The sequence below is a fragment of the Phoxinus phoxinus genome (genome assembly GCF_949152265.1).
Source record: "Phoxinus phoxinus genome assembly, chromosome: 3".
NCBI lineage: Eukaryota > Metazoa > Chordata > Actinopteri > Cypriniformes > Leuciscidae > Phoxinus > Phoxinus phoxinus.
In genome coordinates this window covers 32,350,777-32,366,409 of record NC_136878.1, presented here as the reverse complement: position 1 = coordinate 32,366,409, position 15,633 = coordinate 32,350,777, and the positions used below count along the sequence as shown (strand labels likewise).

Genomic DNA, 15,633 nt, shown 5'->3' with positions numbered 1-15,633 from the left:
TTTCAACGCGATCTTGGGCCGGGGTCCCCGGGGGGGAGGCGGCTTGTGGCGGCTGTCAGAGCGCGATCTGTCGTCGCTGCGAAGAAGGTCCGTTGCAGGCCTTAGCGGGAGGGCAGACCTTGAGCGCCATCTTGCGGATGGCGGGCAGAAGTGCGCTGCGACCGCTTCTTCACTGGGGGAATTTGTATCCCAAAAGCAGCCATCATCGATGGTTCTCCGTCCACCTCATCCCTTGAGGCGACAGCAGTGAGGGCCGAGGCCGGCAGCTGCGTGTCGGGGGGGGGGGGGGGGGGGGGGTCTCTGGGGGCGGCACTTCTGTTGCGCGGCCCGCCGAAGACAGCCGGAGTGACATCTTCAGCGTCGAACGCGGCAAGTCGAGCCCGCAGGGTCGACATTGGCAGTTCCTCGCAGTGAACGCAGCCTCTCGAAGACAGAGCGGAGGGCTGCGTGGTCCTGTCTCAGGCGGAGAGCGCAGAAGATGGCGGTCTCCGTCGCTGAGCGGGAAAAACGAGGCATTTTGAAACAAACACCTCGTGCTCTTTTAGACACGTGCGTTGCAGCGGCGAACGCACGGAGAGGAAAATACATTATATCATAGACATAAAAAGGATATGACGCCGGATAGCGTAGCTGGCACGGACGGCTGAAGGTGGCGAAGACGGCCGGCTTCCTCAGGCGCTGTCCTAAGCTGGCTGGTCGCTGGATTCGACGGCGGCGGCTTCTCTCGGAGGTCAGCGTAGCGTAGAGCGTCGCTGAAGAGATTAAAATCGAGTGTTAGCAGCCTGAACTGCCCCTTATATACGCTAAGCCACTCCCATTTTGGCGGGCTTGGCCGCGTGAGGGCGCGAAGCGTCCTCATTGGGCGTGACGTCACGCCAGGGGCTCAGTGGTAGGCTGCAGCAGTTGCCGCGGAGCAGCCAATGAGCGCGCTAGATTGCCCGCTCTAGGTCTGACTGCTGCTGCACTGCGTTTACAAGATATGGAAATTTAAGGATAAATTTTGGCTTCAATATCTCGAGCAAAGAGACTTTACCCGGTGCGTACTTTCAGTACGCAGTACGAGAGAACCTCTCGTAAGAGAACCAGGTTTGAAATCTTTGGTGTTTCTGACGTCAACGAGTGGATCTCTGCGCAGGTGTGAATGGGTGGAGGCGGGGCTAATTTGCATATTCACTACGTATACTAAATGAGGCAAGGGTTTAGAGAGTTACATTCAAGCTTGAATATTTGAATAAGCATGAATGTTTTCTTCTCAAGGAAAAAACGGTTAAACACTTAAGGGATAAAATTATTGACTGCATTGGGAGTTTAAAAATGTCATGACATATCTAATTATTTAAATAGACATTGATCTGCTGAACAACAGATTAATAGCAATTAATTTCAAACAATTTAACTAACAAATTATACTAATATGAAACTTTTTGTGAAAAATCCAACATTTGTATTGGGGAAGTTCCTTGGTTTATAATTGCTGAAATCTGTTCTTTCACACAATGTCAGAAAGGAAAGCAGAAATGTGACAAAACAATTTGCAAGAATTTCAACATTTTTTAATTTTTTGCAAATAACACTAAAAATGTTTACAAAAGCATTGTAGAAAGATTTTGTGCAGTGTAAATTATCAAAACTAAAAATTAATATTACTTGAAATGATTTTGCACCTAACATGACATAAGGATTGTCATTCTCAGCAGCAAAAAAAAAAAAAAAAATGCAATGCATCTCAGGAGGACGTGATGATGAAGTGTTCAGTGTTTTTAAGACCACCCTCAACGATTTTGTGGGGAATTTACCAGCCCTGAAATGAAGGCAGAGGGAGGGAAAAACAACAGCTGATACACTGCTTACACGTGTTGCTACTTAGTGAAATAAACAAAGATGGTATGGCACTAAAGCTCATCCCTGAAAGAGGGCGTCATTCATCTAAGAAAAAAAAAAGGTTAGATTGCAAATGGAAACTTCCCTTGTACCCAACATGGCAATCTTCCTTAGTGGAACTCAAAGACACTCAGCCTTCCCTTTAGTTATTCCAGTTGGACAAACAGTTGACAGCTTGATAGAGTTGTATAACAGGAGATCATTACACACAATAGGCTCACACCCCACATATACAACACAAGCCTTCCTCCATCAAAGTTAACAGTTTTTTTTTTTTTTTTACAACCACATACACCATTCAGTCTTGAATTTAGGACAATATTCACTTGGTAGCTACTACTCCAGAAATGTAGAGGAAACAAATTTTTTTAAGAAGAAAACAGAAGTGTGCTTGATGACCCCATTGGTAATATTACAAAATAATTAAAAATATATAGAAATGAACAAGACCAAAGAAAAGACCTTACAAATTCAGATAATATACATACCATTGAACATAGGAATACATAAATATTTATTTGTCTGATTACAAAACCTTTTACTTCATTATAAAATTTGCTTTTTACATGTTGTATTGCTGTGTCAATACATTAATACTGAGAGTTTCTTTGCACGCTGTGGCAACACTTTACATCTTAAGTTCTTTGCTGTATTAAACATAGTATGCTCTGGAAAATATTTTGTTACTTTTTTCTTTTCTTATTTGCCTTTGTAGACAATGAGGTTCGAATGCTCTTGCAAATGGGAAGTTGATCGAGGTACAGCTATCTGTGTGGAAAGCAAACAAACCAGTTATCTAATCTTTGGTCAAGCATATAGGGGCAAAAGTCACCGAGAGGAATCTGGAAACTGTAGAGAAATGGCTCAGGTACATCGATCTTTCATACTCAAGTCACATTTTACGTCCCGACACTGTTCCAGCGGGGTCCTTGTTCAGCCTAGTGTGTTAAGAGAGACTGTCAAAGACCATTTTAAAGTAAATTGATATACTATTTGCACTGACAACAAAACATGTTACTCTCCGAGAGCCACTGTAATGGACTTTTAGTTAATTACACTTAAGCTTGAATGACTTTCCCTCCGTTTTCGGTTCAGTTTCAGCTGCATAAGACACTGCAAATACAGTGTTTCCAGTTCAAACCTTTAAATCTTTAAGATAAACTAAATCCATGGCACAAGCAAATACGCAACAATGTGCACTGCAATCCACGCAAACCGTGGTCGTGTTAGGTAACAGATGGATTACGTCAAGTAAAAGTAACGAACACCAATCATTCCAGCAATTGTCTCCAAAACGGGAATGATTTACAGACACGCAAGTCTTTAAAACAACCGAGTGTTACTACACACAAGGGTTATGGCAACTTCAGACACATAACTTGTAAGAAATAGCGAAGGCTACGATAATCAAGGACAGAAACGAAAATTAAACTCAACAGACACGAGCAGTGATTCAAGTGCTAGTCTCTTTCACCCACAGAGGGTTGTATAAACCGTGCACACACAAAAAAATAAATGTGCAAACCTCACCGATAACCCCTCATAACCTGCTAACCTTTAACCCCATCTGCTCAGATTAGACAGCGAGTTCAGCGTACTGTCGTTGTGCTCAGGCTATAACAGAACAGACACGTTTCGCCATGAAACAGGAGGGGTGTAGTTCCAAGTCCGACACTGATTCACAGAAGCTTGTCTGACGTTTCGCCCAGTTCCACCGTATACCTGCCATTACCACACAGCAGAATCACATTGTGTTCGTAAGTATTTGTAAGGCAGAAAATATTCAAGTCTCACTTGTGTGTGTTCTACTTCTGTTGTTCGTTTTCTTACAAAATGCTAAAAGCTAGTTTGACTTCTGTAACACGATGCCTTAAAGGAGAATGTCTGACCTCTTTTTAACAGCCGTCATCACTGACATTTTTCTGACTCTGATACTGTGAAATAGAGAGGACCGCTCAAATCACTAGTTTCCACTTGTCGTCACACTGCGTCGTGCAAAACGGTGGACGGTGATCCACCGGAGCAGTTTACTACAGTGTGACAAAAACATGCAAGCATTGACATGCCTGCAGACACACATATATAATTACACACACATACTGGTATGTACAATCGCATACACACCCACACATACATAAGTTCTGGATAAGAGCCAGATTTTGTTAGCATATTAGACCTTTTAGCTCTCTAATACTCTTAGAAGAGGTAAATCAAAAGTTTGCATTTATCTGCTCATTATCAAAGGGTTTGACATATGAAGAGCTGTGTTAGTTGCAGGTCTGCCTGTGTCGACCTGAATACAGTAGTGTGGGAAAAGATCTGAAACACTTTAAGAGCACAGGCCGTCCTAGACATGAGTGTTCTGGATGGGTGAAACCCCTCACGCTCTCTCATGCCTTCAGGAACTATGGCCTCTGTCAGCATGCAATGCATATGTGTTTTTAAAAAGGCAAAAAGAGTGTGTTTCAGGCCTCTCAGGACTAGGCAACAGGAGCCTCTGGAAGCCCAGAGACGGTTGTTCAAAATTGAATTGGATCTTTTGAATTTTGTTTGAAGATATGGCAGTTTGAGAAGGCAATGCTCAAAAGAAATAAAGAAAGTCACGAGTCAAAATAAGTGACCCTCTCGGCATAAGGTGGTGAGCGTGCGGGGACTGGCCCACGGAGACGAATCGCACAGTGAAAACATAAAAAAGGGTGAGGATGCACTACTGGTAGACGTCACGTCCTTCATCAACACTTTTGTGCCTCCACTGGTGACATGGCAATATAAGATCCGTTCCTCAAAGGCTGATTGTTGCGGTTCTCTGGCGAATCCTCAGCTTTGTTGCTCACTTGGGTGTAAGCCGTTTCGTCTTTCGTCGTCTGTACAGAACATACAAGAACATTAGAGTGTACATTGTTAAAACCACGTATAGATGACAGATGGTGTCAAACGTGAAATCATGTACCACTAACACATGGAGCTAAACATCTTATCTAATGGTGTGAAAGTACATTACGATCACCATGCAGGAAAAGCAATTAAAATGATTTGCAGAAACAAACAAGGTATTTCTATGAAAATGCTCAAAATGACCAAATACAATAATTATATACCGGTAACAGGCAAATTTGAACAAAATGAAAGCAAATTGTGTGTGTAAAGGGGAAAAAAAATTAAGACTTACAGCAAAAGAATGAAAAGCTTCAGTAAAATCAATACGTTTTACTTCATTCTGAATTGGAACAAAAAACAAAACAAAGGGAGGAAAAAAATGTTACTGGAAATCAAAACATAACAGCATTGTACATTTCAAGTCATGAAATAAATGCTATAAAAGACCTTCTGAGGATTAGTATATAAATGTGCAAAAAAAATCTGAATCTCCCACTGAACCATTCATTCATAAATAAATGTATTTTAGGTCATAACAATAGATGACCAACCCAATTGAGCTGACTGTAAACTGCAAAAAAAAACAATTATATAATAAAAGAACACGTTTCATAAAGTAATACGTGCACTAGAGCACATGCATTCCCTCATGCGGGTGCATGCATGGGTTTTAAAGCTAGGGTTAGTACGTTCAAGGCGAGTGACACATGTAATTGACTTTCAAGCCAAGGGTGTACAAGGTTGATGGGATTTTAAAGGCTTTTAGTCTTTTCCATACTGCCATTTCTGGAGAATATTAACTGTTACTCTATTAATCTTGTTCTACGAAAAGGTATTGTCGACATACAAATGACATTTTTAGTATTACGTAACTAGCCAATATATAAGACGGAAGGTCAAAAATCTTATCGCTGATTTTTACCTTTCTCTGGCGGCTCCTGCATATGAGGAAGACCAGGACCATAAATAAAATGACCCCCATCCCCACAATGATGACTGGGAAGTTGGACACCACCGTTACAATCAACAGAAGCGTCCTCATCTGGGCTGCGGAATCATCGTCGATAGTTGCAGTCTGAAAATTCCAGAGCACAAAATTTAATTCATCGGGAAAAACAAACTAACTTTGTGAACAGGCAAATCGATAATCTAAAGTAGGGCTGCGCCCGAAGACTAAATCCGAATTCAGAAAGGCACGGAAATTGAATAATACATTCTATGGAGCCCCTAAAGGGACATGGTTTGGCTTGCTGTGGTAGTCTGTTACATTACAACACATCATGATTTCACTTATCACATGAAGATAGTTAGGATAGATGACTGACTCAGATCCTGAGAGTCTTTGACAAATATCTTCGTAAAATGTGTGGTCAGTACAGTGAAAGTGAAAGGCGAGCGTGCATTCAAAATGCTTCCTGATGCCTGCAAATTAAATACAATATAATTACCCAACTTTAGAATTGCGAGAGAATGCAGAAGCATTGAAATATATTTTCTCCCTCCAATCTCATATTTTTTTTCCATCACCATGTCCCTTTTAGGGGCTCCGTAGAATGCGTCATTTCCTTTCCGAACATAGTATTCCCTAATCTGAAGAAAGTGAACTCACCTCATTGACATACATAATGGGGAAAATTGTCTCATTCAGGAATTTTGTTTTGCTGAAAAAAAAAAAAAAGGAAGCCTCATTAACCATTTTGTCACTCCAAATCACATTTTAATGGTTTTTGTGAAATGTTTTACTCACACGAAGCCACTGACTCTCTTCAGTATGACATTGAGCTGAGCTCTCTTACAGGCACGAATGGGGACCCCTGTGGTCTGCAGAAAAAAACCAAAGGGACAATTTATTATCAAGAAATCACCCAACATTCACCACATCAGTTCCACCGGAACAGTGTGTGGAGTGAGATGAGTCGATCACACATCAACTTAATGAGTACATTTTCCATCACGACACGTCACAGTAACTCTCACTGGGATTCTAGGGAAAGTTAAGCAGGTGCGGTTTCACATTCACTGTGGTTACGTGAATCACATAGTTTTTTCCTGTCATGCAAGGACGGGTCTATACTACTTTCAGATTACAAACCACAAGAGCGCTAACTGATCAGTGCTGTATGCTGTAAAAGTGAAAAATCGCAAAGCGTCAACACTGCGTACCGGGTTGATGTCGAGGTACGTTTCGTGTTCCTCTTCATTTGGGTTCATTCCTTCAATGGCATTGATGTACCTCTCATCGGCTTGGTAGAAATGAGGGAATGATACAACAATGGGTGCACCTGTACAGTGAAGGGGAAATAGGAACGTGAGGCATTAGTTGCTGTTCCCTTATTCAGATTAGTTGACAATCAGGTATATATAGCACCCATCTAGAAAAGCTCTATATGCATAATGATAATAATCACTTCTTTATCAGCCATTGCATTTTATAATGACAGGTCATAAAGATAATAGATGATTAAAGTCATATCAAGCCTCCTGTTTTTTTTTATGCTGGTCCAAGTAGGCCAGTAGTTTAGATTTTTACCAAAACAAAACATTGAAATGTGTCAAAATGTATTTTTATTTTTCATTTACAACAAATATGTTATTATTGTAGTTAAACTTTACAGCTATAACAGAACAATATGAAAGAAATTCATATACTTCAAAGTTGTAACATACAATGCAAAATATTACTGATTTCTTTATAATTTAAAATCCCATTCTAGATGTAAAATTTCTACCAACAAATAGTTGTATGGAAGTCAAAATAAAATCAATGAATGCAAAGAATCAGGTGACAGTTCAGACTGCAAACGCACAGTTTTTAGATGTTACTTCTCTTGTTATGACATTTTCCATTATCTTAAGTAATAACCCCGAGGCATTTTCTGGGACTTAAAAAAAAAAAAAAAAAAAGTATGCACACTAAACAGAAAATGAAACTTCCTCTTTTGGAGGAACATACTCAATGACAGGACGGCAAGTACCTGAACACCCACCAAGAACACAAAATCATACATTCTGATAGGTGCCTAGTTTATCGTTAGCTAAGAATAATATGTACCTAATTCCATCTCTCAATCCTTAATAACACCCTCCCTAAATATAACCATTATAGAACTGTCACGAACCCTTCTAGGAATGATGACTAATCAAAGCATGTGCAAATTTCCACAGCTGTTTCATATCAGGAGCACTCAAAAACGAGAGTTTACCATCGTTCAATAATAATATTAGCCTACTAGTTTATGGCGGAAGCAATAGAGGCCAAGATAGAGTAATCTGTCGGAGGACAACTACAGCGAATCAAGTGCTTGAGTCATAAAACTGTACTAAAAGTTATTCATTAAGCGCTGAACCTTGATTTCCCTTTCATAGTCCAAGAGTGGGCAAACAAAAGCAGACCGATTTAACTTGAACTTCAGTTACGAAGCCACAGATCAGTAATGGGAAACCCAGAAATTCAATACTATTTACACACGCTTGGTTTGCTTTAGTTAAATGCCAGTCTGGACCAGTTATTTAGGGCACCAAAATCTTTAGTGCGCTTAGATTGCTGTACTTTGTTAATCAAATTACCGTATTTAAAACGTTACTCCATTTTCCCCATGTAATGATTCTTCTGAAAACATCCCACGTCTTTCTCACTGTAATTTCCTCCTCTGTAAAAATGCACTGTTGGCCCTGAAGCCAAGTTGTGGTGTGTCCCAGAACAGGCTTACCTTGCCGACAGACGCTGACTTTGAGGACTCCCTTTCCAAGACAGTCTCCATCAGGCACGCAGAAGCCAGCGTTATTGGGGTTCTCATCTGGGGGAGCCAGTACATCCGAAGGAGGGGCGAAGCGGAAAGCAGGGATACCCTTCACCTCTGTGTCTCTCACGTAACCCAAATGAATGGATCTGTAAGGGACAAAGAGCATAAGTAACCATGTACAAGTAACCAAGCACCTTGTTTGTGTTAAAACGCGTTGCTTACCGGCACAGATCGGCAGCAAAGATGTACAGGAGTTCTTTCCTGGAGAGGAAGGTGTGGAAGACACTGCCATCGGTACCATTGATCATGTTGCTCTGGTTAGACGACCACCAGTTCATCTGACTGCGAGTGGGAAAATGAATAGATGGTGATTGTTTTTGCCACGGCTCCAATGATAAAGTAAGGTTTATTATGCGTTTTTCTACATGCAGAATATTCTTCATCTGCAAAGTCGATTGGAATTTTATTTTCTGGGATATAGGTCCATTTAAATGAGGTTATGGGGTAGAGTTGCACAGGAGGTCTTTTCTTGTACTTTATCCTTTGATATTGACTTATCTAGCATGCTGTGTGTTTAGTCCAATTTCTCAAGGCAGGAGAGCAGATGAGTGTGCAAGAATTCTCTCTATGTCAGTAAGGCAACGCAGATTACGCAAGGGCTGACGTGTACCTGATGCCGTTCCACGTGTCAATCTTGCCGTAGTCCATGTAGTTCTTCTCTCCGGTGTGGAAGACGAATTCACCCTCATGGGTTCCATTTTTCTGTAGTCAGTAAAAAAAGAAATCTATTGAATATAACGCTAGAACAATAAAAATAACTGTCACATAAGGGTAAAGATGACTAGAAAGTCATAGGAAGTAGGTTGTTTAGATGCCATGATGTGAATACAGAGTGAAAGATTGAATGTTTTATTAATGCACACCATTCTAACTCGTTTCAAGGCACTCGCGTGATACCTACGATTGCACAAACCGCAGATATTTAATATCAGTCCTAATACATATATAATCCTTAAAGAAATCCTAAAACCCATTACAGTAAACCAGGCCACTGTGTCAAACACGGTAGACCGGTCAACATCTGCAGGATCATGATAATAACGTCATTTGCTTATCCTGTTCGGATCGTATATATGTGCTTAAGAGGTTGCGTGTGCTACTTTGTATTGGTTGCATAAATATATGACCCATTTTATCTCTCTTTTCAGACTGACTAAAGCATTAAATATGACGAAACTGCAGATTCTTACATTGTACATAAGGCCGAAATGCTCATCCACTTCTGGTCTCATGGCGTGGAGTTTGGACAGCAGTGGGTCTTTGAAACCCCACAGGACCTCATGGACTGTGCGATCCATAAACACGCCGATGCCCATGGATCCCATCCACATAGACACAGCAGTCCTCAGAAAGAAGGAGTAGGAGTTCAACTCGTTCATCACGGCCTGAAACAAGAGGGAAAGAATTCAGAGCAAATTCTTTGCATTTGGATAAGATAATCCGTTAAGCAAATGACAAAAAAAAAAAAAAATGCTACGAGCAGACACATTTTAAATGCAAAATGATTAGCTGCCAGTGCAAAAACAAGAAAACAAAACCCTTCTTACAATGAATGGAATGTTAACGGTTGTCACACGGTCAACCTCAGGATCTCCCACTGACATGTTGCGAAGAAACACAAAGCTCTTGGGATTTGTGGCAAAGACTTTCGTTCCATTCTCAAGGAAAGTGACATTTTCCCTTGGTCGATATTCCCTGATAAAAGAATAGCATAATGTTAATATCAAAATTGCAAGTGTCAGGTCTAGATTTTTAAATCTAATACACACAACACTACCATTCAAAAGTTTTTGAAAGACGTATATTATGTTATTAAGACTGCATTTAAAAAAAATAAAAAATACAATAAAACAGTAATAGTGAAATATTATTCAACCGAAAAATATATTTTGCAATGTCAATATTCAGTGTCACATGATCCTTCAGAAAACATTCTATTATGCGGATTTGGAGCTCAAGAAACATTTCTTATTATCAATGTTGAAAACAGTTAATATTTTTTTCCTTTGTCACTTTTGATTCATTTAATGCCTTATTGCCGTATAAAATTGACAACAAACACAACAAAAATTCTTACAAGTGCATCATACTTATTTGAAATTTATGGCCGTTTAAAAGTGGTTAGGGTAAATGTTTCCTGTTTCCAATCTTCTAAAAGAATGAGTCATTTCTTGACTATGGTGCCAAACTTGTTGTCACTGACAACAGACCGTACAGTTTAGTAAACAAAAACCTCAATGATGGCAATGAACATGAACATCTCAATTTGAGACTTTTGTAAAATCACCTGTAGGTATATGGCCCTATTTGAGTGACTTTGGGCTTTTCCTTTCCAGCCAAGAACTCATCTGGATTGGTAACATTGAAGAAGAAATACTGCATGTAAACAGGCGGCGGTGGATTTATCCAGCCCTCCAATACTCTGCTGTTTTTACCCAGTGTGATCTCCTGTGAATCAAACAAAGTTAAAGGTCAAGAGAGAGCACCAAAAGACCATTTCTGTAGCTCTTCTGTCTGTTTAAAGAGAACTCAATGTTGAAGCTGAGTTTCAATATAATTTAGGGAAGAAGAGAAAACAAAAAAGCTGAGCGCCTTGTGAGTTTCTGGTGAAATGTCAGTGACCTGTTATGACACAAATACAGCAGACGTGAGGTAAAGCGAGTGCTGGGATGACGGAAAAAGAGGAAAGAGCTCAGCAGACAGTTGGGCTGATTCAGAGTTCGAGAAGAGGAAGGAAAATATCAACATCAGCGCTCAAATAATGACACAAACATGTTTCTCAGGTTTTTAAATTTTCCATCAGAAGTAAGGATCAGCAGAAACACTTCTCGAGTGTCTTGAGCCAAACTCGGAAGGAGGAACAAATGTTTATTTTACAATGACAAACTTTCACATCACAGAACAATGTCATTCGTGACTACACGTGACAGTAGTAATGGGAAGGAAGAAAAAAAACGCTAAAGCTCCAAAGGCTGACTCGTGATAAACTCATAACAACCTGGAGGTTTTACTCAAGAATGCTGCCTTGAAATGCAGATAACGCTATCTAGAATAAAAAAACATGACTTCAGCAGAGTAGCAGAGCACCCGCTCCACAACAACAAACATCACGGCCCCCTTCCCTGGACCTTCAGCTTCTGAAAGGGCATTTCAGAAAAATCCAGATTTGCTGGAATCACTGGTCAGAAGGGCCTTAAGTTGAAAACTGTAGTTTGTATGTTTCAAAATCAATCATTCCAACATCTGATCTTTGTCAAATCACCAATTCCATTTACACTATAATATTATGACCCAGAGAATAACATAAAGGTGTCTTTGTTCAAATCTATTAAGAGGACACTTGGCTTTTAAAATGAGGAATTTTTCGCATGTAAGCTCTGAATGGGATCTCTGTCATTAGGAGCTTTACCATGAGTAAAGTAACTGGTATTGAGCACTAAAGAAAATTTGCAGCTATTCAACTTGTTCAACCATGCGTAGTGAAATCAGACTAAAGCTTTTCTTTAAAGTAAGATTATGTTACATCACTCATTGACTCTCTTTTCCAATCTTTCAGGGTTTCTCAGGAGGTTTGTCTTGGCGTTTTCTTTAAACCACACTGCCAGCAGTTCTTAATTACACCTGGTAAAAAAAAGGATGATTTTGTTTTTCAAAGAAGCAGTTATTAGAAGCAAAGCATTTTAGCTTAAAGACGCCAATTACAGTTGTATCGACTAAAAGCACCAGACCACACCTTAACAAGCACGCATATACACTAAATGTTTGGGTACGGTAAGATGCTTTAATGTCTCTTATGCTCACTACTAATATTTGATCAAAAACAGAACAATAACAATCTTGTGAATTATTATTACAATTTAAAATCTTTCTTTTTTTTTTTTTTTTACTGTGATGGCAAAGCTGAATTTTCAGCATCATTACTCCAGTCTTCTCTGATAGTAAAAAAAAAATTTTGTTTTAAATTACAAATGTTATTACTGTCACTTTTGATCAATTTAATGTATCCTTGCTAGATAAAAATGTCTTAAAACAAAAAATTCCTACTGACTTTTATAATTGATATAATTGACTTTTATAATTGATATAATTGACTTTTAAAATGATATTCATCTACATGGTTACATCCTGTATAACTCATTAGCCTGCTTACAACTGTTCAATGGGATATGATATGAATACTAATTATTTAAAAAAGAAATACAGATAAACCTCAGGAATTTGATTTTGTGTTCTGCTGTGCTCATCAACCTTGAGAAGAAGTTTTTGAAGGTCCCAATGGACATTAAACCATGTCAGAAGAACATTTTCAAAGCCTTGCTCGAGCAAATACAGCCAAGGTAAGAAAAACAATAAATGTTTGCATTTTGATAGGAAGGTCATTTTTTGCGCATGTGGTTGACATTACAAAAGGCCAGTGAAGCAGATACCAGAGCGTATGATGGTACCAGCAGCTGGAAATTGGAAATGGATATTTTCATAGATAACATGTTTTACCAAAGTCCTTACACTGCTAGGAGGTTTTAAACGAATGAAATGTTGTAGACTTTAACTTCCTGCAAGGAATGAATACATTCACAAGCATCTCAATTTCAGCTAAAAGGGAAGTTTTAACGTTTTAACCGTCAAACACTTTGAAGAAAAACTGCCTCAGAGCTACATACCTGCGTCACTTATACAAACTCCTAGAACATGCCACCCACTCCACACCCTATACTCAACAAAAACACACATCACCTAAGGGCTTGAAAAAGTTGCATTGTCTAGAGAACTTAAGCCTACCGGCTCAATGTCACATGTTTCAGTGACATAGAAGACATAGCCTACCGAATGTGAAAAGTAACAGTATATTATGAAGGTCAATTGTAAGGCTTTAAATCAACTGTCAATAAATGATAAACCACCGCATATCATCTCCAGCAAAGTTAGCTTCACTCACACAGACCACCACAAACACCCACCCATGAATTTTAAGTCACGGGAATCACATTGAACAGTGAATACTACACTTGGTTAAAAATACTGAGGGTAGAGGCCACAATTCCAAGTATTTTTCCAAGGAGAACATGCTGAGACCCTCCCCCACATCCACACACACACATATAGCACACACCTCCCCCTGCCATTTATATATACATGCTATGTGAATGAACAACCTTTCCCGTAACATTAAAAGGAGAGTGATTCATTCCCGGTGGTGTTGCAATGAAAAGCATTTAATAAACAGACAGACAGAAAGAACCGCTGAGGTGGATTAGAGAGAGATGGGGTGGAAAGAAGTATTTTCCGCAATATGATAAGCTTCGTGGTCACAGACCAGCCCACTTTAATCAGGGTTACTAACAAACCCACATTTACATCACGGTAATTTAATACCATATGTTATGACCACCTAAGACGTAAAAGAAATACGGCTGAAATACATTTAACGTTAGTGTACATAACAACATGAGATTGTGTAGCCTCGGTCTCACCGAGTAAGAATGGGAACTTTGGTAACGTTATAGCAATCCCAAGGACCATCATATGATTGAATAGGTTGATGTGACAATATTTAGGCTTGCCTGTGGTATGATTTCGCACTGCTTAACGTTACGTTACATCCGTGTGATGCTCAACACAGAAGAAGCCTCGTGTAGGACAACAGCAGCACTGGATCACTTTAAAAGCCGGTTTCATAACACAAGAGCTTTTTGTAAAAATTAACTAAACAAGTTTAACTAAACACTTTTCTCCATAAAAGACTTACCTTTTTTAACCGCTCCTGAATCATTGTTTGGAAGACTTGAGCCACCAGAAGGGCGATTCCCAAAATGACCAAATGAGCGCACACGATCCCGGTGGCGTAAATGGCACACGATCTTCTAGTCATTATTGATGGTTTCAAACGGGCTGATCTGTAGGGGGGGGAAATAACACTATTCTTTCTTTCTCCTTTTCTCTTGCTCCGAACTTCTACCCGAGAACCTCCCGGTATGTCTCCGTTCTTCTCAAAGCCAGAATCGTTTCCCTCCTTTTATCATTGAGATATTCAGCAAACACGATCCCCGTGATGTGCGATTAGCGGATGTGTTTCTCGGATGCTGAGATATGAGACGATATATCAGCTCTGGCTCTAAAGCAGCCAGAGGTCTTCTCCACCTCCCTCACCAGATTCAAATGAGCCAGTCATGCATGAGAAACACACTTTTTGGAGAGAGGGGCGTGTTAATCCTCCCTCAGAGCTGAGGTCACGATTTAAAGGGGTTTTCGAGACAGATATATGTGTGTAAATGTCAGAACATCGAATAAATATATAGCCTACTACTTTTACTGCCCTGACGCAATTTATAGGCTAAGAAAGAGATAAATAAGTGTTATGATTGGCCAATTTTGAGTTCGAACAACTCTGGCTACACATTTAATGTATTCATATATTACACGAAGTTTCACATTTGGATATAGCTAACGTTATGTGCCGTTAAACTATACAGACTTGTCTAAAAACAATACAATAGCGCTTACGAACCCACTGGAACAGACGTTACAGCTCAGCGGGGCGTTTTTGTGTTTTTAAAAGACTGGAGCCGTGAGACCGTTAGGTCTTAATTTGTGTTCCGCTATCTACTGTCGTGTCTCCTTAAATAACTAGTGAATGAACATGAATAATGGGCGGCTCACAAGGTAAGCGATGATTGTCGCATCCCTTTTGTCCGAGGAGCTCGCGATTCTATTGGGTGACGTCTGCCCGGACCACCGTCTTAAGACCACCCCCGAACGAACGTGATTGGTCGACGGCTCAGAAGTGTGATGCCGAGTTTGATCGACTGATTTCGGGGCGGGGCTTATTTAAAGGGAGAACTCAGCACTGTAGCACGGTGGAAACTGGAAATCTCATGTTGGTCTCATCCGGAACATACGCTTGATTAAATTGGTAGTGGGTTTTTTCCACTACCACAGAAATGATACCCTGTGAGATTGTGAAGCAGTTTAGCGTCATTGTAATTAATTATAGGCTATATCATTTCTGTTTTATTTTATTTTTTAGACAAATCTGTTCATATTTTATAGGCTACCTACCCCAACTATAACCTCA

The 15,633-nt window shown here is 39.9% G+C and overlaps 1 protein-coding gene across 1 annotated transcript; it reads right to left on the bottom strand.

Annotated features, from left to right (window-relative positions):
* Positions 1–1,537: 1,537 nt before the first annotated feature.
* Positions 1,538–15,204, bottom strand: scarb2a (scavenger receptor class B, member 2a). The gene is made up of 13 exons (XM_079607297.1): positions 14,308–15,204; positions 10,849–11,009; positions 10,109–10,256; positions 9,752–9,946; positions 9,172–9,263; positions 8,724–8,843; positions 8,469–8,647; positions 6,922–7,040; positions 6,506–6,579; positions 6,368–6,419; positions 5,681–5,833; positions 5,051–5,098; positions 1,538–4,745 (listed from the first exon to the last, which is right to left on the bottom strand). Exons 1-13 carry the CDS (start codon positions 14,428–14,430, stop codon positions 4,614–4,616), a joined length of 1,596 nt encoding a protein of 531 aa, XP_079463423.1. The 5' UTR covers positions 14,431–15,204; the 3' UTR covers positions 1,538–4,613.
* Between the last annotated feature and the right edge of the window lie 429 nt (positions 15,205–15,633).